Raw genomic sequence first — 23,109 nt, 5'->3', positions numbered from 1 at the left:
GGATTATAATCAGGGAAGCATCTCTCTCAACTCTTGAGCCAATCAAACCTAATCCTGGAGAAATAGGAACTGCAGATGCAGGTTTACTATAAAATAAATAAAATGCCACAGTAACTCAGCGGGTCAGACAGAATATCTGGAGAACAGGAATAGGTGACGATTCGGGTCGGGACCCTTCGTCAGAATGAAGAAGGGTCCCAACCTGAAACATCACCTTCCATGTTCTGAGGTACGCTGACACTTTGTATCTAATTCTGGGGATGTTTCTGACTCTGATGATTTTATGCTCTGCCAACTGAGATGCAAGGTGGATAGGAAAGGATAAAGGGATATGGTCCAAGCGCACACATACACACAAGCACCAAGCCTATTTCAGAGCCTATTTGGAGGTATAGTGTTTAATAGCCAGATGGCTGTTGGGAAGAAGCTATTCCTGAACCCGGACATTACTGTTTTCAGGCTCCAAAATCTTCTTCCCAATGGAAGGAGTGAAATGAGTTTGTGGCCAGGGTGGTGTAGGTCTTTGTTCCTTCAATGGTGGGGAGGTCAGTACCGTGATGGACTGGATATACAAATTTGCATACATATCCACTTTCTCTCAGTGAACCCAAGGTTCAATTTTAAAAACAAATTTCCGATTGAAATAAAATATGAAAAAAACTAACATAGATACCTGTTATTCAGCCCCTCTAGTTTGTGCTTTCTTCCCCACACCCACAATTTTTCCTGCAAATTTGCAATGTTTTTCTTTTGATTTTGATGCAATTCAGTTCTGCAAACCGTAGAAGTGAATTGGGCAGTCACGGTGGGGCAGCGGTAGAGTTGCTGCCTTACAGCGAATGCAGCACCGGAGACCCGGGTTCAATCCCGACTACAGGTGCTCTCTGTACGGAGTTTGAACGTTCTCCCCCGTGACCTGCGTAGGTTTTCTCCGAGATCTTCGGTTTCCTCCCACATTCCAAAGACGTATAGGTTTGCAGGTTAATTGGCTTGGTAAATGTAAAAATTGTCCCTAGTGGGTGTAGGATTGTGTTAATGTCTGGTTGGTGCAGACCCGGCGGGCTGAAGGGCCTGTTTCCGTGCTGTATCTCTAAACTAAACTAAACTAAGTGAAGGTAGACAAAAATGCTGGAGAAACTCAGCGGGTGAAGCAGCATTTATGGAGCGAAGGAATAGGCGACGTTTCGGGTCGCGACCCTTCTTCAGACTGTTGGGGGGGGGGGTGGCAGGAAAAAGAAAGGAAGAGGCGGAGACAGTAGGCTGTGGGAGAGCTGGGAAGGGGAGGGGAAGGAGGGAGAAAGCAAGAACTACCTGAAATTGGAGAAGTCAATGTTCATACCGCTGGGGTGTAATAGATTATAGGAGCAGAATTGGAGGTTAATTGTAAACTAAGTGAAGTGTCCTTTATTCCCTGGGTGTGCCACTTTTTATTTCACATATTTATAATGTAAGAGATGTACAAATTGAACTTGGCTGCACTTCAGTTAAATTCTTACTGCAGCATCAATTTGCAATTCAGAAAGGCCAGGTGACAAGGAAAACAGTGGACCTTGTGCAAAGTATGTGCAAATAAAGCACAGCAAAGGGCTTATAGAAAGACCCATTTAAACCATGATTAACATTCCTCCTCTAAAACACACTTACAGCATTCCTCAACAACGCATGAACCCAGCACATCTGTACTGTACATACAAACAGGCCCTAACCATATCGCACATGTACCAAGCACAACTTTAGTTTAGTTTAGAGATACAGCATGGAAACAGGCCCTCTGTCCCACCGAGTCCGTGCCCACCAGCGATCCCCGCACACATATATTATCCTACACACACTAGGGACAATGTACATTTATACCAAGCCAATTTGCCTACAAATCTTTTGAGTGTGGGAGGAAACCGGAGCACCTGGAGAAAACCCACGCAGGTCATGGCGAGAATGTACAAACTCCACACGGAGAGCACCCATAGTCAGGATCGAACACGGGTCTCTGGCACTCTAAGGCAACAAATCTACTATTGCGTCTTCAATAGCTTGAAAGACGTGTCAGGGGTTATGCGGAGAAGGCAAGTGTATGGGGTTGAGAGAGAAAGGACAGATTGGCCACGATTGAATGGCGGAGAAGACTTATCAGGCAGAATAGCCTAATTCTGCTCCTATAATTTATGAACTTATGAAGTTAAGTATATTAAAAAAAAACAGTGTGTTTTCTCCAGATGCTCCGGCTTCCTCCCACACTGCAAAGATGTACAGGTTTGTAAGTTAATTAGCTTTGGTAAAATTGTAAAATGTCCCTAGTGTGTAGGATGGTGCTAGTGTACGGGGTGATCACTGGTCGGCATGGACCAAAGGCCTGTTTCTGCGCTGTATCTCAAAAAACCAAATCAATATTGCCCCTTAATCGACTTGCTTGTGGGGAGCCGTTCAAAATGCAGTGAAAACTCAATCACATTGCCATGGGGCTGGAGTTACCTACAGAACAAACTGGGCAAGGATGGCAGATTCCCTTTCCTGAAAGGCATGGTAGATTTTTCTCACCAACTCAATGGTTTCATCGTTATAGCTTTGAATTCACTGACTTTAAATATTCAGCTACTCTGATGGGATTTGACTCTTGTCTCTAAAAAACTAATTCAGGCCTTTGGATACTAACCCGGTAACAACCTATCGCTCCTGAATCCGCAAGCCTGGGATTGCCTGTGCAATGACATTGCAGATGCTGTGGTTAATTGTGGTTGCCATTGTGAGATATTGATATCTTTAATTTCTCGTGGCTGCACGGTGGCACAGTGGTAGAGTTGCTGCTTTACAGTGCCAAAGACCCGGGATCAATCCTGACTACGGGTGCTGTCGTACAGAGTTTGTACATTCTCCCCGTGACCTGTGTGGGTTTTTTCCGAGATCTTTCGTTTCCTCCCACACTTGTACGGGATCACTCGAACTCTGCGCAGCCCCCGCTTCCGGTTTGGCCGCGCTCGCCGCATGCAGTCGTGGCTTAATTGTCTTGGTGTATGTGTAAAATTGTCCCTAGTGTGTGTAGGATAGTGTTAATGTGCGGTGATCGCTGGTCGGTCTCAGTGGGTCAAAGGACCTGCTTCCATGCTGCATTTCTGAACTAAACATGTGGCCAGTTCCTACACTGGTTTCCCCCCCAAGTTGAAGAGTCAAGAGACAAGAGAGCCTAGAGTATTTTATTGTCATATGTCCCAGCGAGAACAATGAAATTCTAAAGGGCCTGTCCCACGAGCATGCGACTGCATGCGGCAAGCGCGACCAAACTGTAAGCGGGGGCAGCGCGGGGTCCGGCTCCACGAGGCCGTACGGCTCAAGCGACCACGTTAGGTCGCGCTTGCCGCATGCAGTCGCATGCTCGAGGGACAGGCCCTTTATTTGCTGCAGCACAACAGAATATGTAAACACTGTACACAATATAATAAATGAGAGAAAAAAAGTTAAGTGTGCGTGTGTATATATACACATACTCACAAATACAGAGATATATATATATATATATATATATATATATACGCATACACACAAAAAAACAACAATAATAGTGCAATAATAGTCTATGTAGTTCAGAGCATATTTGAGTATTTGGTAGCCCAAAGATCCAAATCTGAGGAAAGACATTCTTGCCATAGAGGGAGTGCAGAGAAGGTTCACCAGACTGATTCCTGGGATGTCAGGACTTTCATATGAAGAAAGACTGGATAGACTTGGCTTATACTCGCTAGAATTTAGGAGATTGAGAGGGGATCTTATAGAAACGTACAAAATTCTTATGGGGTTGGACAGGCTAGATGCAGGAAGATTGTTCCCGATGTTGGGGAAGTCCAGGACAAGGGGTCACAGCTTAAGGATAAGGGGGAAATCCTTTAGGACCGAGATGAGAAGAAACATTTTCACACAGAGAGTGGTGAATCTCTGGAACTCTCTGCCACAGAAGGTAGTTGAGGCCAGTTCATTGGCTATATTTAAGAGGGAGTTAGATGTGGCCCTTGTGGCTAAAGGGATCAGGGGGTATGGAGAGAAGGCAGGTACGGGATACTGAGTTGGATGATCAGCCATGATCATATTGAATGGCGGTGCAGGCTCGAAGGGCCGAATGGCCTACTCCTGCACCTATTTTCTATGTATCTATGTATCTATGTACCCTGGCGAGACCACCAGATAAAAGATAGACACAAAATGCTGGAAGAAAGGTCTCGAACCAAAACGTCGCTTACAGTATTCCTTTTCTCCAGAGATTCTGTCTGATCAGCTGAGTTACTCCAGCTTATTGTGTCTCGTTGATTTAAGCCAACATCTGCAGTTCCTTCCTACAGGTGACTGCCAGACACATCAGTTGCATGCTCCTATGTGATCACCTTGATAAGCGGGTATATAAAACGTGTGATTTCCCTTTTGATTGCTTCAGATTGCCCAGCCGGCCACTGGGGCATCAACTGCCAGTTCTCTTGTGAAGTCTGTGAAAATGGAGGTACTTGTAACAAGGAGTTGGGGACGTGTGACTGTCCTGCAGGATTCACTGGAGCATTGTGCCAGCTTGGTAGGTATCACTTCAAGCACTCCAAGACTTATCTCTCAGCAGGATTTGTTCAGCTGACGATAGACACAAAATGCTGGAGTAACTCAGCGGGACAGGCAGCATCTCTGGAGAGAAGGAATGGGTGATGTTTCGGGTCGAGACCCTTCTTCAGACTGAAGGAGGGTCTCGACCCTAAAAGTCACCCATTCTTTCTCTCCAGAGATGCTGCCTGTGCTGCTGAGTTACCTAAAGTAGATAAGTTAGCCTGACACTTCAGTAAAATATGTAGGGAATGCTGCACTTTCCCTCAGATAGAACCTTAACTGCTTACCGAGCAGGCATTAAATATTCCACGAAGAAAAATGGGGGATAATCCCAGTCCTGGGTAACCTTCAGTCTCTAACCTGCATTTCCCACTTTACAACATAGACTAGTTAGGTAGGTGTGTAGACAATATATTTTTGCCAGGCTAAAGTGCCAGAGACGGGTTCGATCCTAACTATGGGTGCTGTCTGTGCGGAGTTTGTACGTTCCCCCTGTGACTGCATAGGTATTCTCTGGGTGCTTCAGTTTCATCTCATATTCCAAAGTTATGCAGATCTGTAGGTTGCTTGGCATCTGTACATTTCTCTAGTGTGTACGATGCAAAACTGGGATAACATAGGACTAGTGTTTGGGTGACTGATGGTCGGTGTGGGCCGAAGGGCGTGTTTCTATGCTGTATCTCTAAACTAAACCAAACTAAGCCAACCTGCCACAGCGATTGAGCATTATTAGAACCTTGGAAATCAGCAGACAAGTGGGCTCAAATAATAAATATGTGAATGTGCCACAGCCTGCAGGTTTTCCAGAACTTTACACCCTTTCCTTATCTTGGTTTCCTCCCAGCTTGTTCTCCGGGTTACTATGGGCTGGCTTGTCAGCACCCCTGCCGCTGTGAAAATGGCGTCCTGTGTCACAGTATGACTGGAGACTGCATCTGTGGCCCTGGGTGGATGGGGCCTGACTGCAAAATAGGTAAGTGATACCATTGAAGAAAAGGCTTTGTCATCTCCACGCTCGATTAGAAAATGCAAAATGCGGAAGGAACTGCAGATGCTGGTTTACATCGAAATAGACTCAAAATGCTAGAGTAACTCAGCGGGACAGGCAACATCTTTGGAGAGTAGGAATGGTTAATGTTTTGGGTTGAGACCTTTCTTTGGTCTTCAGACTAAAGGCCAGTTGGAAGTTACAATTTTATAAATGTCATTATCGAGATGTCCTTATGGAAATTCCCCATTGGCAAGAGCGATACAATAGGACATGGAAACTATGTAGAGTCCTAGCGTCACACTGGCTCTTCGGCCCAACTTGCCCACACCGCCCAACATGCCCTAGGTACACTAGACCTACCTGCCTGTGTTTGTCCCATATCCCTCTAAACCTATTCTATCCATGTACCTGTCTAAATGTTTCTTAAACGTTGCGATAATACCTGCCTCAACTACCTTGGTCCTATGGGTGCAAGATGATTTAGAATATTTTTTTAAAAATCATCTCACTGTTGCAATGGAATAATCTCCCTCCTGCTTTCCTTCTTCACTTATTCCTTCTCTTTCACTTTTTCTTTATTGGTTTTTCACCCATGCTCACTAATCTATTCTTCACTTTTCACAACCTCTTTTTCTTCTCTCCTTTCTCACTTCTCTCTTTAAAAAAAAAAAAAATGGAAGTTGTACAGAGAATGTAATATGTTAACATCGTTGTTGTACCAATGCATTGGACTCACTTCTAATAAATAAAATATAAAAAAACTAAAAAAAAACTATCTTGGTCCATACGCCCACCATCCTTTGTGTAAAAAAAGTTACCCCTTAGGTTCCTATTAAATCTTTCCCCCCCTCACCTTAAATCTATGTCCTCTATAAATGGTTATGAAATATTTTGGGCTCCTCCACCTTGTTATATTTCCTGCCGTTGCATTTCATCTTTTGGAAGAATAAAACGATGCATGTAATTTATCATTAGATTTTATGAAGGTCCTTCAGATTTCTCCCATAGATGTGTCCTCTACAGGAAACAGGTTCATTATAGAAACTCATTAGATTTTTGATCTTGTCATATCCTATCCATGTACCTGTCTAAATGTTTCTTAAACATTGTGATAGTGCCTGCCTCAACTATCTAGTTCCATACATCCACCATCCTTTGTGTAAAAAAGTTTCCCCGCAGGTTCCTATTAAATCTTCCCCCCCCCCACCACCCTGAACCTATGTCCTCTATAAGTCATTGTGATGGCAGGGTGGAAAGGTGGCACATCGGTAGAGTTGCTGCCTCACAGCCCCAGAGACCTGGGTTCGATCCTGCCCACGGGTGCTGTCTGTACAGAGTTTGTAAGTTCTCCCCGTGACCTGCGAGGGTTTTCTCTGAGATCTCCTGTTTCCTCCCACACTCTAAAGATGTACAGGTTTGTAGGTCCATTGGTATAAAAAAAGTTAAATTGTCCCTAGTGCGTAGGGTAGTGTTAATGTGTGGGGGATCGCTGGTCGGTGCGGACTCGGTGGACCGAAGGGCTTGTTTCCACACTGTATCTTTAAACTCAACTAAACTTAAAAATTACAATTATCAGATCAGAATCCGATGAACGGTCTCGGGTCCGAAACGTTAATTCTACTGAGTGTTACCAGCATTGGCTGTTTTTACTTCTGACCGTCCTGTGCTGCTCTTAGGGAGTGCCACTGCACATTAACTCTTCCACATTTCCCATATCAGGACTGTCAGAGGTCACAACATCCACACAACTCTGTCTTATTGACACAGTGTCCAATGTCCAAAACTAGCAGCGAGCCATTATGATGCCTTCCCACCAAAGCCAAGTCAGATTCAGTCTTCAATTTTGATATGCAACCTCCAGAGCTGGGGTTCCCAACCTTTTTCGTCCCGTTTACCCCTGGGAACTTTAATAGCACGTAACAATGTTATTTCACTGATTTACAAACAACTAATGATGAACAGATACCGGAACCAAACACAGTCAGTCAATGAGAAAAAATATGTACAAATCCCGAATCAACAAATTTACCCCCTGGGTAGGTGAAATTTACCCCAGGTTGGGAGCCCTTGCTCTAGAGGACGCCACTGCCGAGGCAAGGAAAGATGGAGGTCCCGATGTGGGGGGACCATTGTGAGGGAGGGGAAGAGGGGAAGAACAAAGGTAGACCTGGCGCGGGGATACTTTGTAACTTTGTCAGCGCCCTTTATGTAGCGACTATTTGCATACCTTGGGTATGCAAGCAAAACATTTCACTGGGACTTGTCACATGTGACAATAAAGTATTTATACATTCGTCCTGTATGCCTGGTTTAAATTCTATTCACAGTGGGCAAAAGACTGCCACCTGATGGTGCGTCACCTGTCAGATTCTGTGTCACACATGGCAGGTTTGTCACCACAGGGGTGATCTTATAGACGTGATTAAAATCACAAGAGGACTAGATCGGGTAGATGCACAGAGTCTCTTGCCCAGAGTAGGTGAATCGAGGACCAGAGGACCAGAGGACATAGGCTTAAGGTGAAAGGGAAAACATTTAATAGGAAACTGAGGGGTAACTTTTTCACCCAAAGGGTGGTGGGTGTATGGAACAAGCTGCCAGGGTAGTTAGTTAAGGCTAGGAATATACCAATATTTAAGAAATAGTTAGACAGGTACATGGATAGGACAGGTTTGGAGGGATATGGACCAAACGCGGGCAGGTGGGACTAATGTAGCTGGGACATGTTGGCCGATGTGGGCAAGTTGGGCCGAGGGGCCTGTTTCCGTGCTGTGTCACACTATGATTCTATGACTCTAAATGCAGTTTCCTTCACAGTGTGTGCCGTTGGCCGATGGGGCGAAGGCTGCAGGGATTTGTGTGACTGTAACAACACTGACGGGAGCTGCGACCCTGTGACGGGCTGCTGTCTGTGTGAGGCCGGGTATGCGGGGGACCGCTGTGAATACAGTAAGCCTCAGATGTCTATGTAGGATGGAACTGCAGATGCTGGTTTAAACCGAAGATAGACACAAAAAGCTGGAGTAACTTAGCGGGTCAGCCAACATCTCTGGAGAAAAGGAATAGCTGACCTTTCGGGCCGAGACCCTTCTTCAGACAGAGAAGGGTCTCGACAAGCGAGCTATTCATAATGTTTACAGATACATAATAAAGGGAATCACTTGAATAATGTTTAGTGCAAGATTAATGTCTAATCATAGATAATCCGAGGATCTCCATTGGGGTAGATAGTAGGTCGGAACTGCTCTCCAGTTGTGGTAGGATGGTTCAGTTGCCCGATAACAGCTATGAAGAAACAGGATCTGTTTGGAGAGCATGCAAAACAAAGCTTTTATTTACTGTACTTTGGTGCATGTGACAATAATAAACCTAAACCTAAAATATCTACCTGACCCAGTCCCATTTGCCTGTGTTTGGGATATATCGAGAACCCAGTGGTGTTCCTCCACATGGGGAGTGACACGGGAAGAAAGGGAATGTGGGGTAACTGAAAATTTGCTGAACTTCATTAACCAGTCTGTGATAAGACATGGTCATTCTTAAAATATTTCAGAACCCAGCAGAGGTTAATGCTGATGCTGAAATGAATCAAGTAATCGGGGATTTCATAATGTTATACTGACTAACGCACTGCTCAGTAACTGTATGGTTTCATGTCATTCTTCCAGCCTCCTCCACTTTTTCTATGCTGCCTGCGGCAGTTCATGTTGGTTTGTGCTTTTTAAATTTACCCCCAGCATAATGAAAGGCAACATTTTTAGAAAGGAGTGAGTGAGGCAAAGGGAACAATTATCATAGATCACTGAAATTGGGGGGATAGATTAACCCTTGGTTCCTGGTGCAAATTGTATGGCGTTGATTTTCCATTGTGCCTGCTTTCACACATTCAGTTCCATGATCTCCATTATCAAGCAGCGCAAGGGTAGGTGGCATAAGGGAAGGCCTGCTGGTCCTCCTCCATGTGACGTGCCAACCTGGAGATGTATCTCCAGTCCTTCATCATTGTTGGATGGAAATGCTGGGGCTCCCTTCATTCGGATGAATGTTTTGCTACTTGCTCCAGATTTAACCTGTGCTGTGGGAACACCTTCACCTTCACCTGAGTGACTGCAGCCATCTGCAAGCCAACTCACCACCACCTTCTCAAAGGCAACCATGGGCAGTAAATGCTGGCATTACCAGTGATGCCCTGGAACTGGAAAATGAACAAGTAAAAGTCTGTAAAGACAAGCACTGCTGGTAGAATGGAGAATTTCTCTCCTCTCCCCATCACCCCTATGCAGAGGACTTCCCAGAGAGCTGGTGGACTTGTCACAAGCTCTTTTCGGAACAATTAGTACAGGGTTATGGGGGGATGGGGAGTTATGGTGTTATGGGGCAAGGGAATGGGGTTGAGAGGGAAAGATAGTTCAGCTATGATTGAATTCAAGAGTAGGCTTGATGGGCCAAATGGCCTAATTCTGTTCCTATAACTTATGAACTTATAAAAGGCGTGTTGCAGGAGTAAAAATTGAATGTTTGCTGGGAGATGCTTATGGAGGGAGGTCACTAAGTTGCTTCATCCCAGCTGCTCATCGGTGTATGGATGAGTAGTGGAGCCTGATTCACACTGTCATCTCTCCTGTGTGCAGAGTGCCCTGCTGGAAGCTACGGTCCAGGATGTGGCTCCATCTGCCGGTGCCAAAATGGAGCAGCTTGCGATCACGTCAGTGGAGCGTGCACCTGTGCGGCTGGATGGATGGGAACATTCTGTGAAAGGCGTAAGCTGTGGGATTTTTACTTTAAATTCAAGCATCTGACGGCACTGGGTCTCAACTCGCCGGAGTTTAGAAGGACGAGGGGGGACCTCATTGGAACTTACAGAAAAGTGAAAGAAAGGCCTGAATAGAGTGAACATGGAGAGAATGTTTCCACTTGTGGGAGAGTCTAGGACCAGAGGTAACAGCCTCAAAATTAAAACCTTTCCCTTAGGAAGGAGATGAGGAGGAATTTCTTTAGCCAGAGGGTGGTGAATCTGTAGAATTCAATGCCATAGAAGGCTGTGGAGGGGCGTCAATGGATATTTTTAAGGCAGAGATAAATAGATTCTTGATGAGTACGGATGTCAAGGGTTATGGGGAAAAGGCAGGAGAATGGGGTTAAGAGGGAGACATAGATCAGCCATGATTGAATGGCGGAGTAGGCTTGATGGGCCAAATATCCTAATTCTGCTCTCATTACTAATGAACTTATGACCCCCTTGAACTGTAAATGTGATCGACTAATGTAGGGAGGAGGGGCGGGGTGGGAAATGCCAGCTTTGAAGCTATGAAGTCAAGGATGGAGAGCAGTGGAGCTCATGTTCAATCCCATCGCTGCTCCTTCAACCTCTGTTGCTAAACACAGCCACCTTAAGCAGCAGCCTTGGTTGCTATTTGGGCCAGATTTTACTGGGCAGTTGAGCAAAACACAAAGTGCTGAAGGAACTCAGCGTGTCAGGCAGCATCTGTGATCAGATGTGGACAGATGACATTTTGGGTGCGGACCTGTCTTCAGACTGAGCTGAGTGGATACTTCTCTTAGCTTATGCGGCACAGTGACGTGGCGGTAGATTTGCTGCTTTACAGCGCCAGATACCCAGGTTCAATCCTGACCTCGGGTGCTGTCTGTTCGGAGTTTGTACATTCTTCCTGTAACCAAGTGGGTTTCCTCGGGCTGCTCCAGTTTCTTCCCACACTACAAAGACGTACCGATTTGTAGGTTAATTGGCTTCGGTAAAATATTGTAAGTTGTCTCTGGTGTGTAGGATAATGCTGGTGTACTAATTAACACTAGTGACCGGGGTGATCACTGGTAGGCACAGTCTCAGTGGGCTGAAGGGTCTGTTTCCATGCTGTATCTCTGAAGTATAAAGTAAAGTCTAAAGTAATGTTTAAAGGACACCCAATTCCGCCTCCATTTACTTAGTTCAAATTCCAAGCCTGTACTTACTGTGGGAGCAGCCCCAAACTGAATCTTTATAACATACAAAAGTATTCGACTATCAAAAAATAAATAATAAACTAAAAATAGTTGACGGTGATTAAAAAAATTGAAGAGAATCTTCAAATCATGGATATAATTGTAAAGGTTTCAGCAAACCTAGAGGATAAGCAAATATAACAACCGTATCCTTGAGTTTCTTCTTCACAGTTATAAAATCTTCATTAAGATGAATGAGTTTAGAGGTCCTGCAGATGAACCATCTTGTTCCCTGCGTAGATCTCAGTGGAAGAGTACGCTAACAAATTTGTAAGCTTAGGACCCTTTGTTAAAAGAAACTTGTGCTGAGGTCCTGAACATATTCATATGAGTAAATATTGTCTGTTTCCATTAATGTTCAAGCTTTGTCCCATTTTGTCTTGAGGGGTTCCTCACAGGAGACTTAAGGGCTGTCCCACTTGGGCGTCATTTGCGCGTCACGCAGGTGGCAAGCGAGGATTTTGAGAATCCCAAAATCCTGGGGCACCGCACGCTACCGTACGTCACTGCCTACGCCACCATGTCTCACCATGCGCCATGTGCGTGCAAATGCATGCCATGCGCACGTAATGTACGTCGAGCGTTGTAACGCGTAAATGACGCGCAAATAACGCCCAAGTGAGACAGGCTTTAACAGACATTGAGAGATGAAAGACACAAAGGTGGTTTTAAAACGAGTTCTAACTAGAGGTTCACAGTGAGGAATTCACTCTTACATTGAACAAGAGAATTCACTCTAACATTGGCAAGAGTAGTCTTTAACAATTGTGAGGTGCTGAGGGATTAACTGCATGCATTCAGTTTCTCAGGCACCATTCAGCTAACCGTGAATATTGCATTCAAATGAACAGGATGGCATTTCCTTGAACTACTTTAAAATGGGAAGCCATCAGTGGACTTTGTAAACTGATCCCAATGTAGACCTCATTTAGGCACCGCACTTTGAGGTAGATTCCATTCCCGAGTCTTTAAAACACAATGGAGGCGCAGTGGCACAGCAGGTAGAGCTGCGGCCTTACATCTGGTGAATTCATTGCCACAGAAGGCCAAGTCGATGGATATTTTTAAGGCAGAGATAGATAGATTCTTGATTAGTACCAGTCAGGGGTTGTGGGGAGAATGGGGTTGAGGGGGAGAGTTAGATCAGCCATTAATGAATGGCCGATTAGATTCAAGATTCAATTTAATTGTCACTTGTACCAATTAAGGTACACTGAAATGTGAGTTACCTTACAGCTGTACTAAGTAAAAGAAAAAGCAAAAATACACACAGCACATAAAATAAAGTTTAACGTAAACACCCACCAGAGTGGAATCCACATTCCTCCCTGTGATGGAAGGCAATACAGTTCAGTCATCAAGGTAGTACGAGGGTTTCCAATTAGGTAGATGGTAGGTCAGGACCGTGCTCTAGTTGGTGAAACCTGTCTAAATGTCTTTAACTATTGTCTTTTACACACTTCTACAGCTTTGTCTGGCAGTTTGTCGCATGTATTCACCACGCCCTGTGAGAAAAAAATGCCTCTCAGATGTCTCTTTTAAATCTTTCCTGTCTCAGTTTAAATGTTTGTCCTCCAGTTCTGGATGCCTTTACCCTGTGATTGTGAACATTGACATTATCTATGCCTCTCATGATCTTGTATACCTCAATATGTCAATATATCTCAGCCTCCTACACTCCTTGTTAGTCTGATGTAAAAGAACAGTATTGCTGCAAATACAGTATGAGTTAGTAACTAATCCTGAACACATTTCCCTTGCTAAATTGTATAACCATGCAGCAGTGGGAAGGGGAGGTAAAGTGTTTGGCAACCATGATATCTCATAAACTGAGGCGGACTGAGTGAAGATGCTCAGCGAATCAATCAGTATCCATGCGTTATCACTGGAGCACTGAACACACACTAAATCAATCAGCTTGCACAAACTGATATAATAATTGTGGATGGAAAATAAATTAGGAATTCTCTGAACACTGATATTTCATAAGTTCAAAAATTCAGAAGTGATAGGAGCAGAATTAGGCCATTCGGCCCATCAAGTCTACTCTGCCATTCAGTCATGGCTGAACTATCTCTTCCTCTTAACCCCATTCTCCTGCCTTGACCCTATAACCCCTGACATCCGTACTAGTCAAGAATCTATCTATCCCTCCGTTAAGAATATCCATTGACAGCCTCCACGGCCTTCTGTGGCAATGAATTCCACAGATTCACTACCCTCTGATTAAAGAAATCCCTCCTCATCTCCTTCCTAAAGGAACGTCCTTCAATTCTGAGGCTGTGCCCTCTGGTTATAGAGTCTCACACTAGTGGAAACATCCTCTTCACATCCGCTCTATCCAGGCCATTCACTGTTCGGTAAGTTTCAATGAGGTCCCCTCATCCTTCAAAAGGCAGGTGCTGGTTTACACCGAAGATAGACACAAGATGCTGGAGTAACTCAGCGGGCCAGGCAGCATCTCTGGAGAAAATGAATGGATGAAGTTTCAGGTCGAGCCCCTTCTTCAGTTTTCAGAGGCATAGAAACGGCCTGCTGCAGTTTGTTTCAGAGCAGCGGTAAACAGCGCCCTCCTGTGTTCACTGAGGATGCAGTGTAAAAAGTGTAAAGCCTCAAGTTGATATGCGTATATATATCTAGATATAGTATCAGTTGGCTGGATATTTAAGCATATACTCACATGAGTTGAGTGAAATGTATACATGTTTAGAAAGATATTTTCAATATTTCAGGAATTATATTTATTCCCAGATGGGTTATTACATTTGTTCAGTATAAATGCATTGATGTTGAATATTAACCAGCAACAACTGGGCAATTTCCCAAAGTTGTGTTTCCAGAATGAATATAGACACATAATGCTGGGGAGTAAGTCATAGGCAGCATCTCAGGAGAGAAGGAATGGGTGATGTTTCGGACCAAGACCCTTCTTCCAGAATGACCTGAGTTCTACAGTACATATGACATCATAACAAGACAGACTCCAAATGTGTCCAAAGACAGGCAGCTCGATTTGTTACCAACACCTAAGAGAGAGAAGCGAGTGTCACCAAACTTCTGAATTCTCTGGGGTGGAACCTTCTCCAAGACAGACGTTTGACCTGTTTTTACAAAATGTTAAATGGTCAGATCGACATAGATTACAAGACCTACACTAAACCCAAACCAATTAGGAACAGACGAGGGCATTCGATCCAATTTGTGATCCCAGCTACAAAGACAGATGTGTACAGCAATTCGTTCTTCCTCCGCACAATTAAAGCATGGAATAATCTCCACCCAACTATAGTTACCCAACCCGATGCAACTAAATTTAAAGTAGCTCTTTCTTCCCAATAACTCTTTCTGGCTTAAGCCCTCCCTTCACCACCTCCAGTTTAAATTCCATTTGGAATATTTTGGAGGACCAAGAAACCAAGAACCAAGACTCCAGGGTCTCCCACGTTTGCTAAGTTGCTGGCTGTATATTAGTCTTTGTATTACTTTCAGTGCCCAGGCAAACCTGCCATTTCCATCCTCAGGGAGTTTATTTCTTTCCAATGAGTGGAATTCATTTTTTTTCCCATTCTAATTGGCTCAATTAGGCCTTTCACTCCTCTTTCTTATTCTGAAAAGTGGCAATATAATTTTTATTTCAGCAACTCATTCCAAAAGCCTTAATCCTGCTGTGTATAAACTCTGCTTTATCCTAACCAGTGGTTTAAATAGTTTAAATGCTAGTTTGTTACTGTTCACTGGTTATCACTGTGAAAGTATATTAAATATTCTGGATGATTTTCTATGATGGAAATAGGGAATGGCAGGAGTGTGAATGGATTTGAAAATAGGAATGGGAATTATAAATCTGAGGATTTGTTTCACCGGGAGCTAGTAGAGGGCAGTTTATGCAGATCGCTGTGTGAATGAGACTTGGTGTGAATTGAGAAATGTGAACAGTGGAATTTTGGGTGTAAAGTGGATAGGGAGAGATTAGCCAGGAGTTCATTGATGCAGTCAGTCTTTGCGTCTGTTAGCTTGCCACCCAGTGGCCATGGAGTGTTGGTATTTCCAGTGAATATATTAACCGGACATGACCATGCAAGGTCTCTTGTTCACCCTTGCATTGTCAGCTACAATAAATCCAGTAGCAATGCAATCCTGCCCACCCTCTCTCCTCCTACTCTTTGGTGTGTGGGAGGAAACAGAAGATCTCAGAGAAAACCCACACAGGTCACTGGGAGAACGCACAAACTCTGTACAGCCAGCACCCATAGTTAGGATCGAACCCAGGCCTTTGGTGCTGTAAGGCAGTAGTTCTACCGCTACTGTCCATCCATCTCACAATCTGACCCTCACTGGGAGCACCACTTAAAGGTTTATGTTAAAACTGAATCTATGCATATTTACTCTTTCAATACATTATTGTCTCCTGTTGAATTCTGCGGCAGTGGGCCTTGTGGAATTCTTTGTAATGACGATTTAATAACTGCCCCAGCTCCTGATCCAAGTGCATCTTTCTCATCCCCAGCCTGCCCTGATGGCTTTCATGGCGTTGACTGTCAGCAGGTGTGCAAGTGCAGGAATGGCGCCGGATGTGATCCTGCGACGGGAACGTGCCACTGTCTTCCTGGATGGCTGGGACCTCAGTGCAACCAATGTAAGCTTAACTGGCTGGGTGGGAGGGTTTGGGATGGGGGCAGGCGCATGGTGAAGGAAGCTTTATAAACCCACTGTATCACACATTACACATCTACTTTAGGGTGCACTAGAAATAGAAGCACCCTGTGTGATAATTTACTTTCACTGAGTCTATCGTTTTCACCAGGCCATGCAAGTCCTCCAAGAATCTGTTACCATCTTCCTCACTGTTGGGTTTATTTCTATCCATATTCTGCAAGTTTTTTTAGATATTTCTAGTGTTCCCAAAACCATTACCAGATGTCAAACACTCATCATTGGAGAAACAAGGAACTGCAGTTGCTGGTTTACACCAAGGATAGGCACAAAGTGCTGGAGTAACTCAGCAGGTCAGGCAGCATATCTGGAGAGAAAGGATAGATGACGTTTCGGATCGGGACCCTTCTTCAGACTGATCCTGCTTCATACAATAGTGAAAGGCTGCCAATTTTGGATATTGAAGTATAGTGCTGGAATTTCTCAGCAGTCCAGACAGCATCTGTGAGGAGTGGAACAACGTTAACATTGCATATCAATGACCTATCGCCAGCTTCTCTCCATATGAATGAAATTGCTCATTCCAGGTACATTCTAGTAAATCTCAATCAGATACACTTTTATAAATCAGAATGCCAGTATGAATGACAGGGGGCATCGTGGCACAGCTGGTAAACCTGCGGCCTTACAGCGGCAGAGACCCATGTTCGATCCTGAGCTCTGGTACGGTCTGTATGGAGTTTGCACGTTCTCGCTGTGACTACATGGCTTTCCTCCGGGTGCTCCGGTTTCCTCCCACATCCCAGCAATGCGGGTTTGCAGGTTAAATGACCTCAGTAAAAATTGCCCCCTAGTGTGTAGGGAATGGATGACATAAGTGGAATAACATAGAACTAGTGTGAATGGGTGGTCGATGGTGGGCATAGTCTTGCTGGGCAGAAGACCCTGGTTCCATGCTGTATCTCTTTGAACAATAAAGTGACCTTGTACTTCCTTCTGTTCTGTAAAGCAACTGTTCACCAATAACTTACACCCAGAACCTTAGCCGTTTTGTGTTTACAAGACCCACCATCCATTCCAGTTCCTGATCTATTATGTGGTACATTATCAAAATGTCTTTGAAAGTTCATAGTCACAAATAACAATTCTACCCTTATTTTCAATATTTTCAGCATTCTCCTTTATTTCACATTTCATGCAACTGGTGCGTTATCTTTATATGGTATTCATATTATATTCTTTGTGTCGCTCTGTCCACATCATCTGCTATCTATATCTCCTCCGGATACAGTTAACTTCGGATACAGTTAACAATCGCTTGGCATCCTCTCTCACCTGGTGCCAACACTGCATTCCGTCTCCTAGTTGCAGCCTAACATTGGTGAGGGGGGGAGGAGAACAATGAACAAAGGAGAACCCGGCGTAGGGGGGCCTGGTGTGTGTGGGGGGTGAGGGGGGGGGGGGGGGGGGTGGAGGAGGAAAACAAAGGAGGAGCCGGCGTGCTTTGTAACTTTGTCAGCGCCGTAGGTTGCCGCTATTTGTATACCTTGGGTATGTAAGCAGAGAATTACACTTTGCCTTGTCAATAAAGTATTCCATTCCATTCCTTAATCCCTCTGTCCTTCCCCTTCCTCTGCGACTCTACACATATTTTATTTCTAACATTTCCTATCTCTGATGAAAGTCCATGGCCATGTAAGTCTGTTTCTCTCTCCATGGTTGCATGCCTGCTGAGTATTTTCAACATTGCAGCATCTGCAGTTTTTGACAACCCGTCCCACTCTCTCCATTGGAATCCGTAAAGGAATATTCTATCACGATGAAACAGCAGCCACTTTGCTTCATACAATGAGACACTAATCTTATTTTTTTTAAATCCAATGCAATGGGACTGCCGGCCGTTTACCAGCAGAATGTTGGTTTTGTTCTGGAATGATTTCTTTTGCGACACATTTTTGTGCTGTTCGCTCGCCGCTTGGCACTGAAGCGAGTGAATGCCGCACTGAGTTTTTGTTTTCCTTTCCCAGCCTGTGCTGACCTGCGTTATGGTGAGGGTTGCAGCCAACGTTGCGACTGCTACAATAATGCGACGTGTGATCGTGTGACCGGCCAGTGCCTCTGCATTCCTGGATGGACAGGAGCCAGGTGCCAACAACGTAAGGAAGTATAAACTGGACTGGGTCGGGGATGCTGGGGTTTGGACCTTGTTATGATGCCATGTGTCCACATTCATTAACCTGGTGATAGGTATTGCAGCATCTGTATTCCAGCATTAATGGCTTTGTCTCATTACCAATCCCTCACACCCTTCACAGCCATAGGTTTCTAAGATATTATAGAGTTATAGAGTGATACAGCGTGGAAACAGGCCCTTCTACCCAACTTGCCCACACCGGCCAGCTACTGTTCCAGCTACTTTATTCCCACCTGACCGAGTTTGGCCCATATCCCTCCAAACCTACTCTATCCATGTACCTGTCTAACTGTTCCTTAAACGTTGCGATAGTTCCTGCCTCAACTACCTCCTCTGGTACATGGATGGGAGAGGTTTGGAGGGATATGGGCCACTGGGACGAGTGTAGCTGGGACATGTTGGCCGGTGTTGGAAAGTTGGGCTGAAGGGCCTGTTTCCATATTGTATCACTATGATTCTATGACTCCCTTTTTTTTTTTAACCTTCCTCACGATCACATCTGAACGTTGAGCTGTGGTTCTTATCCCTCTCACAACCACATCCCCAAAGCAGCCACAACATCGTGGTACCATGCACGGATGCAGGCTCCATGGACCTGCTTTATCCATAATGCTCCTTGCATTGATATCATCAGATTTCAGCTCAATAATTTAATAAATGACCGGAGTTCTGAAAAAAATGTCATCTTCAAACTGAAGTTATTTTGTAAAGCTAACCAAAATACTCTCTTTGATTGAGACCATATGGCCTCTACCACCTTTGTGCATCTACTGTGAGGTCAATCAAATAAATTATTTGTATTTTCCTTGTTTGAATTCATGTCCATTGAGTAAAGATTTAGTTTGGGTCAGATTCAGCTGGACTCAACAGCAAATGTAACTGAAGAGAATTTTCCTCCTTTCTTTGTATTGGATCTGAATTATCTCCACACTTAAGGTTACCCTGATAAGTGATAAAAAGTCGAAATTATACGTTGCTGTAGTTTTCCACTTGATCACGTTTTTGATTTACCCATTTTGGACCTGATAGGATGCCCATTGGGGTTCTATGGATTGAACTGCCTGCAGTCCTGTATCTGCAGGGATTCAGCTGAGTGTGACCCCGTGAGTGGATCGTGCGGCTGTCCCAAGGGGTGGACTGGTATCGCCTGTGAGCTGGGTGAGTAGGTGGTCAGAACCTAGAATGAAAGTAATGCCTAATGTTAATCATTCGGAGGGTCCGTGAAACCAACCTGGCTGTGTGCTTGTGTTCAGAGTGTGAAGACGGACGGTTTGGGGAAGGCTGTCAGCAACACTGCAGCTGCAGTAACGGGGGAACCTGCGACCGATTCATTGGACGGTGCACTTGCAGACCCGGCTGGGTCGGGGAAAAGTGTCAAACTCGTAAGTAAAGGTCAAGGTTTTGCATTGTTTTACTAGACCAGGGATCAAAAAAATACCTGTGTAGGAAAGAATTGCAGATGCTGGTTTAAATTGAAGATAGACACCAAATGCTGGAGTAAATCAGCAGGACAGGCAGCATCTCTGGAGAGAAGGAATAGGTGATGTTTCGGGTCGAAGAATACCACCTATTCTAAGAGATTTGTGATGGATACATATCAAGGTTAGTTTGCAAGTTCATTATTTGCTTGTTTTCCTTTTAAATTTCTCTTCCCTGATCAAAGGTAGAGTTGCTGCCTTACAATGCCAGAGACCCGGGTTCAATCCTGACTTTGGGTGCTGTCTGTATAGAGTTCATACCTTCTCCCTGTGACTGCGTGGGTTTTCTCCGGGTGCTCCGGTTTCCTCCCACGTTCCGAAGACGTGCAGGTTTGTAGGTTAATTGGCTTCAGTAAATTGTCCCTAGTGTGTAGGATATCAGGTGATCATTTGTCAGCGTGGACTTGGTGGGCCGAAGGGCCTGTTTCTACTCCGTATCTCTAAACTAAACTAAGTCTCCAATATCTGGTCTGTTTATGATTCCGCATGGACTGTAAAGATACTGCTTGCAGAATATTACTGGTGAAATAAAAATAATTGTATTGGAGTTTGTCAGAGGGTTTATCCTACATTTGAGACACAAAAGATGACAGAAATACTCACTAGGTCAGGCAGCTTCTGTGATGAACCGAACAGAATCAATGATTCAGATTCTCATCAGATACTTATATCAGTATGATTAGTGCAGATGGGCAAAAAGCTTGGCAAATACATGATGGGTCGAAGGGCCCATTTCTGCGCTGTATAACTCTATGATTCTAAGCATGTCATAGGAGTAGAATTAGGACATTTGGCCGATTGAGTCTGCTAGTCAATCATGGTTGATCTATCTTTTCCTCTCAACCCCATTCTCCTGCCTCAACCTCCACTTTAAAAATACCCAATGACTTGGCCTCCACAGCCATCTGTGGCAATAAATTCCACTGATTCACCACCCTATGACCAAATAAGTTCTTCCTTACCTCCTTTCTAAAGGTGTGTCCTTTTATTCTGAAGCTGTGCCCTCTAGTCCGAGACTCTCCCACTAGTGGAAACATCCTCTCCACATCCACTCTATCCAGGCCTTTCATTATGTGGTAATTCTCAATGAATCTCCCCACATCCTTCTAAAGTCCAGCGAGCACAGGCTCAGAGTCATCAAACACTCATTGTATGTTAACCCACTTATTACTGGGATCATTCTTGTAAACCTCCTCTGGACTCTCTCCAAAGCCAGCACACCCCTCCTTGGATATGGGGTCCAAAACTGCTCACAATACTCCAAATGCGGTCTGACCAGTGCCTTATAAAGCCCCAGCATTGCAGGATTATATCCTTGCTTTTATATTTGGCCACTGCATAAAACATCCAGCCTGCTGAGCATTTCCAATGTTTTCTGCTGTTTGCTTCAGATTTCCAGCATCTGCGGGATTTTTGTTTCAGCAATACCAGCATCGAACCATAGATTCCTAGCACAGAAACAGGCCCTTCTGCTAAACTTCCCTATGCAGGTCAAGATGTCCCACCTTCGCTAGTCCCACCTACCCGTGCTTGGCTCATATCCTTCTAACTTTCCTATCCATATACCTGTCCAAATATTATAAATGTCTTAGAACTGAAGAAACTGGAAAGCCTTTGTGATGGTTAATCTTTGCATGTCCATTTGTTTAGTTGCTTTAAACAAAGATGCCAGCTCTAGAATGACCACCTCTGTTGTTGGGCACCATGCTCCATTTTATTTTAAAAGCTGCAGCCCTTGTCCTAGCTTGCTCTCACCATTTCCACCAGCCACCCTGCCACTATCTTCAGGAGACTTGTCCTTCCATATCTTGGATTTTCCACCAATTCTACCAGAGCAAAGACAGTAGAACTTTAACTACCAGATAAATGATATGAAAACGTCAGTTTCTGTTTTAAACCTTTTGAGTTATGTTACACTTCTACAGGATGATGGTGAGGCCATATTTGGAGTATTGCGTTCAGTTTTGCGCACCTTGTTATAGGAAATATATTGTTAAGCTGGAAAGAGTACAGAGAAGATTTACAATGATATTGTCAGGATTTGAGGGGCTGAGCTGTAGGGAGAGGTTGGGCAGGCTAGGACTCTGTTCCTTGGAGTGGATGAGGGTGAGGGATGATCCTTGAGACGCGCATAAGATCATGAGGGGAACAATAGGGTAGATGCACAGTCTTTTACCCAGAGTAGGCAAATCAAGAACGAGAGGACATAGATTTATGGTGAGAGGGGAAACATTTAATAGGAACCTGAGGGGCAACATTATGCACACACACAGTGGTGGGTATATGGAATGAATTGCCAAAGGAGGTAGTTAAGGCAGGTGCTATAACAACATTTTGAGACATTAGAACAGGTACATGGATAGGCATGGCTTAGAGGTATATAGGCCAAATGTGGGTAGGTGGGACTAGTGTAGATGGGGCATCTTGGTTGGCATGCACAAGTTGGGGTGAAGGGCCAGTTTCCACACAGTATGACTCTGAGTATAAACACTGTGTAAGGGGTACGTTCATGGGGAAGTGGTATCACTGACACAGCACTTTGTTCCTGTGTCCAAGATGGAGTCAATCCATCCTGCATTGTTTTGTGGTGCTGATATTAAGATAGCATAGTCACTTCTCCACAGTATAATGAACCAGTTTGATGTTTGGTTTGGTCTTCTAGCTTGCCCAGCAGGATATCATGGGGAGCACTGCGAGGAAAGATGCCAGTGCAAAAATGCTTATTCCTGTCACCACGAGACAGGGGTTTGCCAGTGTACCCAAGGCTGGCGGGGCAAGAGATGCGACAAACGTAAGTTATACCCTGGGGTGTTTACTGAGTGGGGGATCCAGTCCTTAAATCACAGGGCACCAAGTTATATTTGTTTCAACCACTTAATGTGCAGCCATATTATGTTGCTTTGAACCATTAGGATACGGTTTGCAACAACCACACCACTGGGCGGTCACGGTGGCACAGTGGTAGAGTCGCTGCCTTACAGCGAATGCAGCATCGGAAACCCCGGTTCGATCGCGACTGTGGTTGCTGCCTGTTCAGAGTTTGTACTTTCTCCCCGTGACCTGTGTGGATTTTCTCCAAGATCTTTGGTATCCTCCCGCATTAAAAAATGTACAGTTAATCGCCTTGGTAAATGTAAAAATTGTCCCTAGTGAGTGTAGGATGGTGTTAATGTGCGTGGATTGGTGATCGGCACGGACCCGGTTGGCCGAACGGCCTGTTT

At 44.6% G+C, this 23,109-nt stretch overlaps 1 protein-coding gene across 3 annotated transcripts in view; it reads left to right on the top strand.

Moving 5' to 3' along the window:
- Positions 1-23,109, top strand: part of LOC116979988 (multiple epidermal growth factor-like domains protein 6) — a 322,278-nt gene that overhangs the window by 275,714 nt on the left and 23,455 nt on the right. Inside the window, exons 20-28 of one of the 3 annotated variants that reach the window (XM_033032014.1) lie at positions 4,418-4,549; positions 5,417-5,545; positions 8,381-8,512; positions 10,195-10,323; positions 16,071-16,199; positions 18,244-18,372; positions 19,440-19,568; positions 19,664-19,792; positions 22,551-22,679. In XM_033032014.1, the coding sequence (XP_032887905.1) occupies positions 4,418-4,549; positions 5,417-5,545; positions 8,381-8,512; positions 10,195-10,323; positions 16,071-16,199; positions 18,244-18,372; positions 19,440-19,568; positions 19,664-19,792; positions 22,551-22,679 (1,167 nt within the window). The remainder of the gene's footprint in view (positions 1-4,417; positions 4,550-5,416; positions 5,546-8,380; positions 8,513-10,194; positions 10,324-16,070; positions 16,200-18,243; positions 18,373-19,439; positions 19,569-19,663; positions 19,793-22,550; positions 22,680-23,109) is intronic. The other 2 variants (XM_033032015.1, XM_033032016.1) reach the window with 2 other exon arrangements.

This window comes from Amblyraja radiata, chromosome 13 (assembly GCF_010909765.2).
Source record: "Amblyraja radiata isolate CabotCenter1 chromosome 13, sAmbRad1.1.pri, whole genome shotgun sequence".
NCBI classification, from domain to species: Eukaryota; Metazoa; Chordata; class Chondrichthyes; order Rajiformes; family Rajidae; genus Amblyraja; species Amblyraja radiata.
This window is presented reverse-complemented; position numbering and strand designations above follow the sequence as displayed.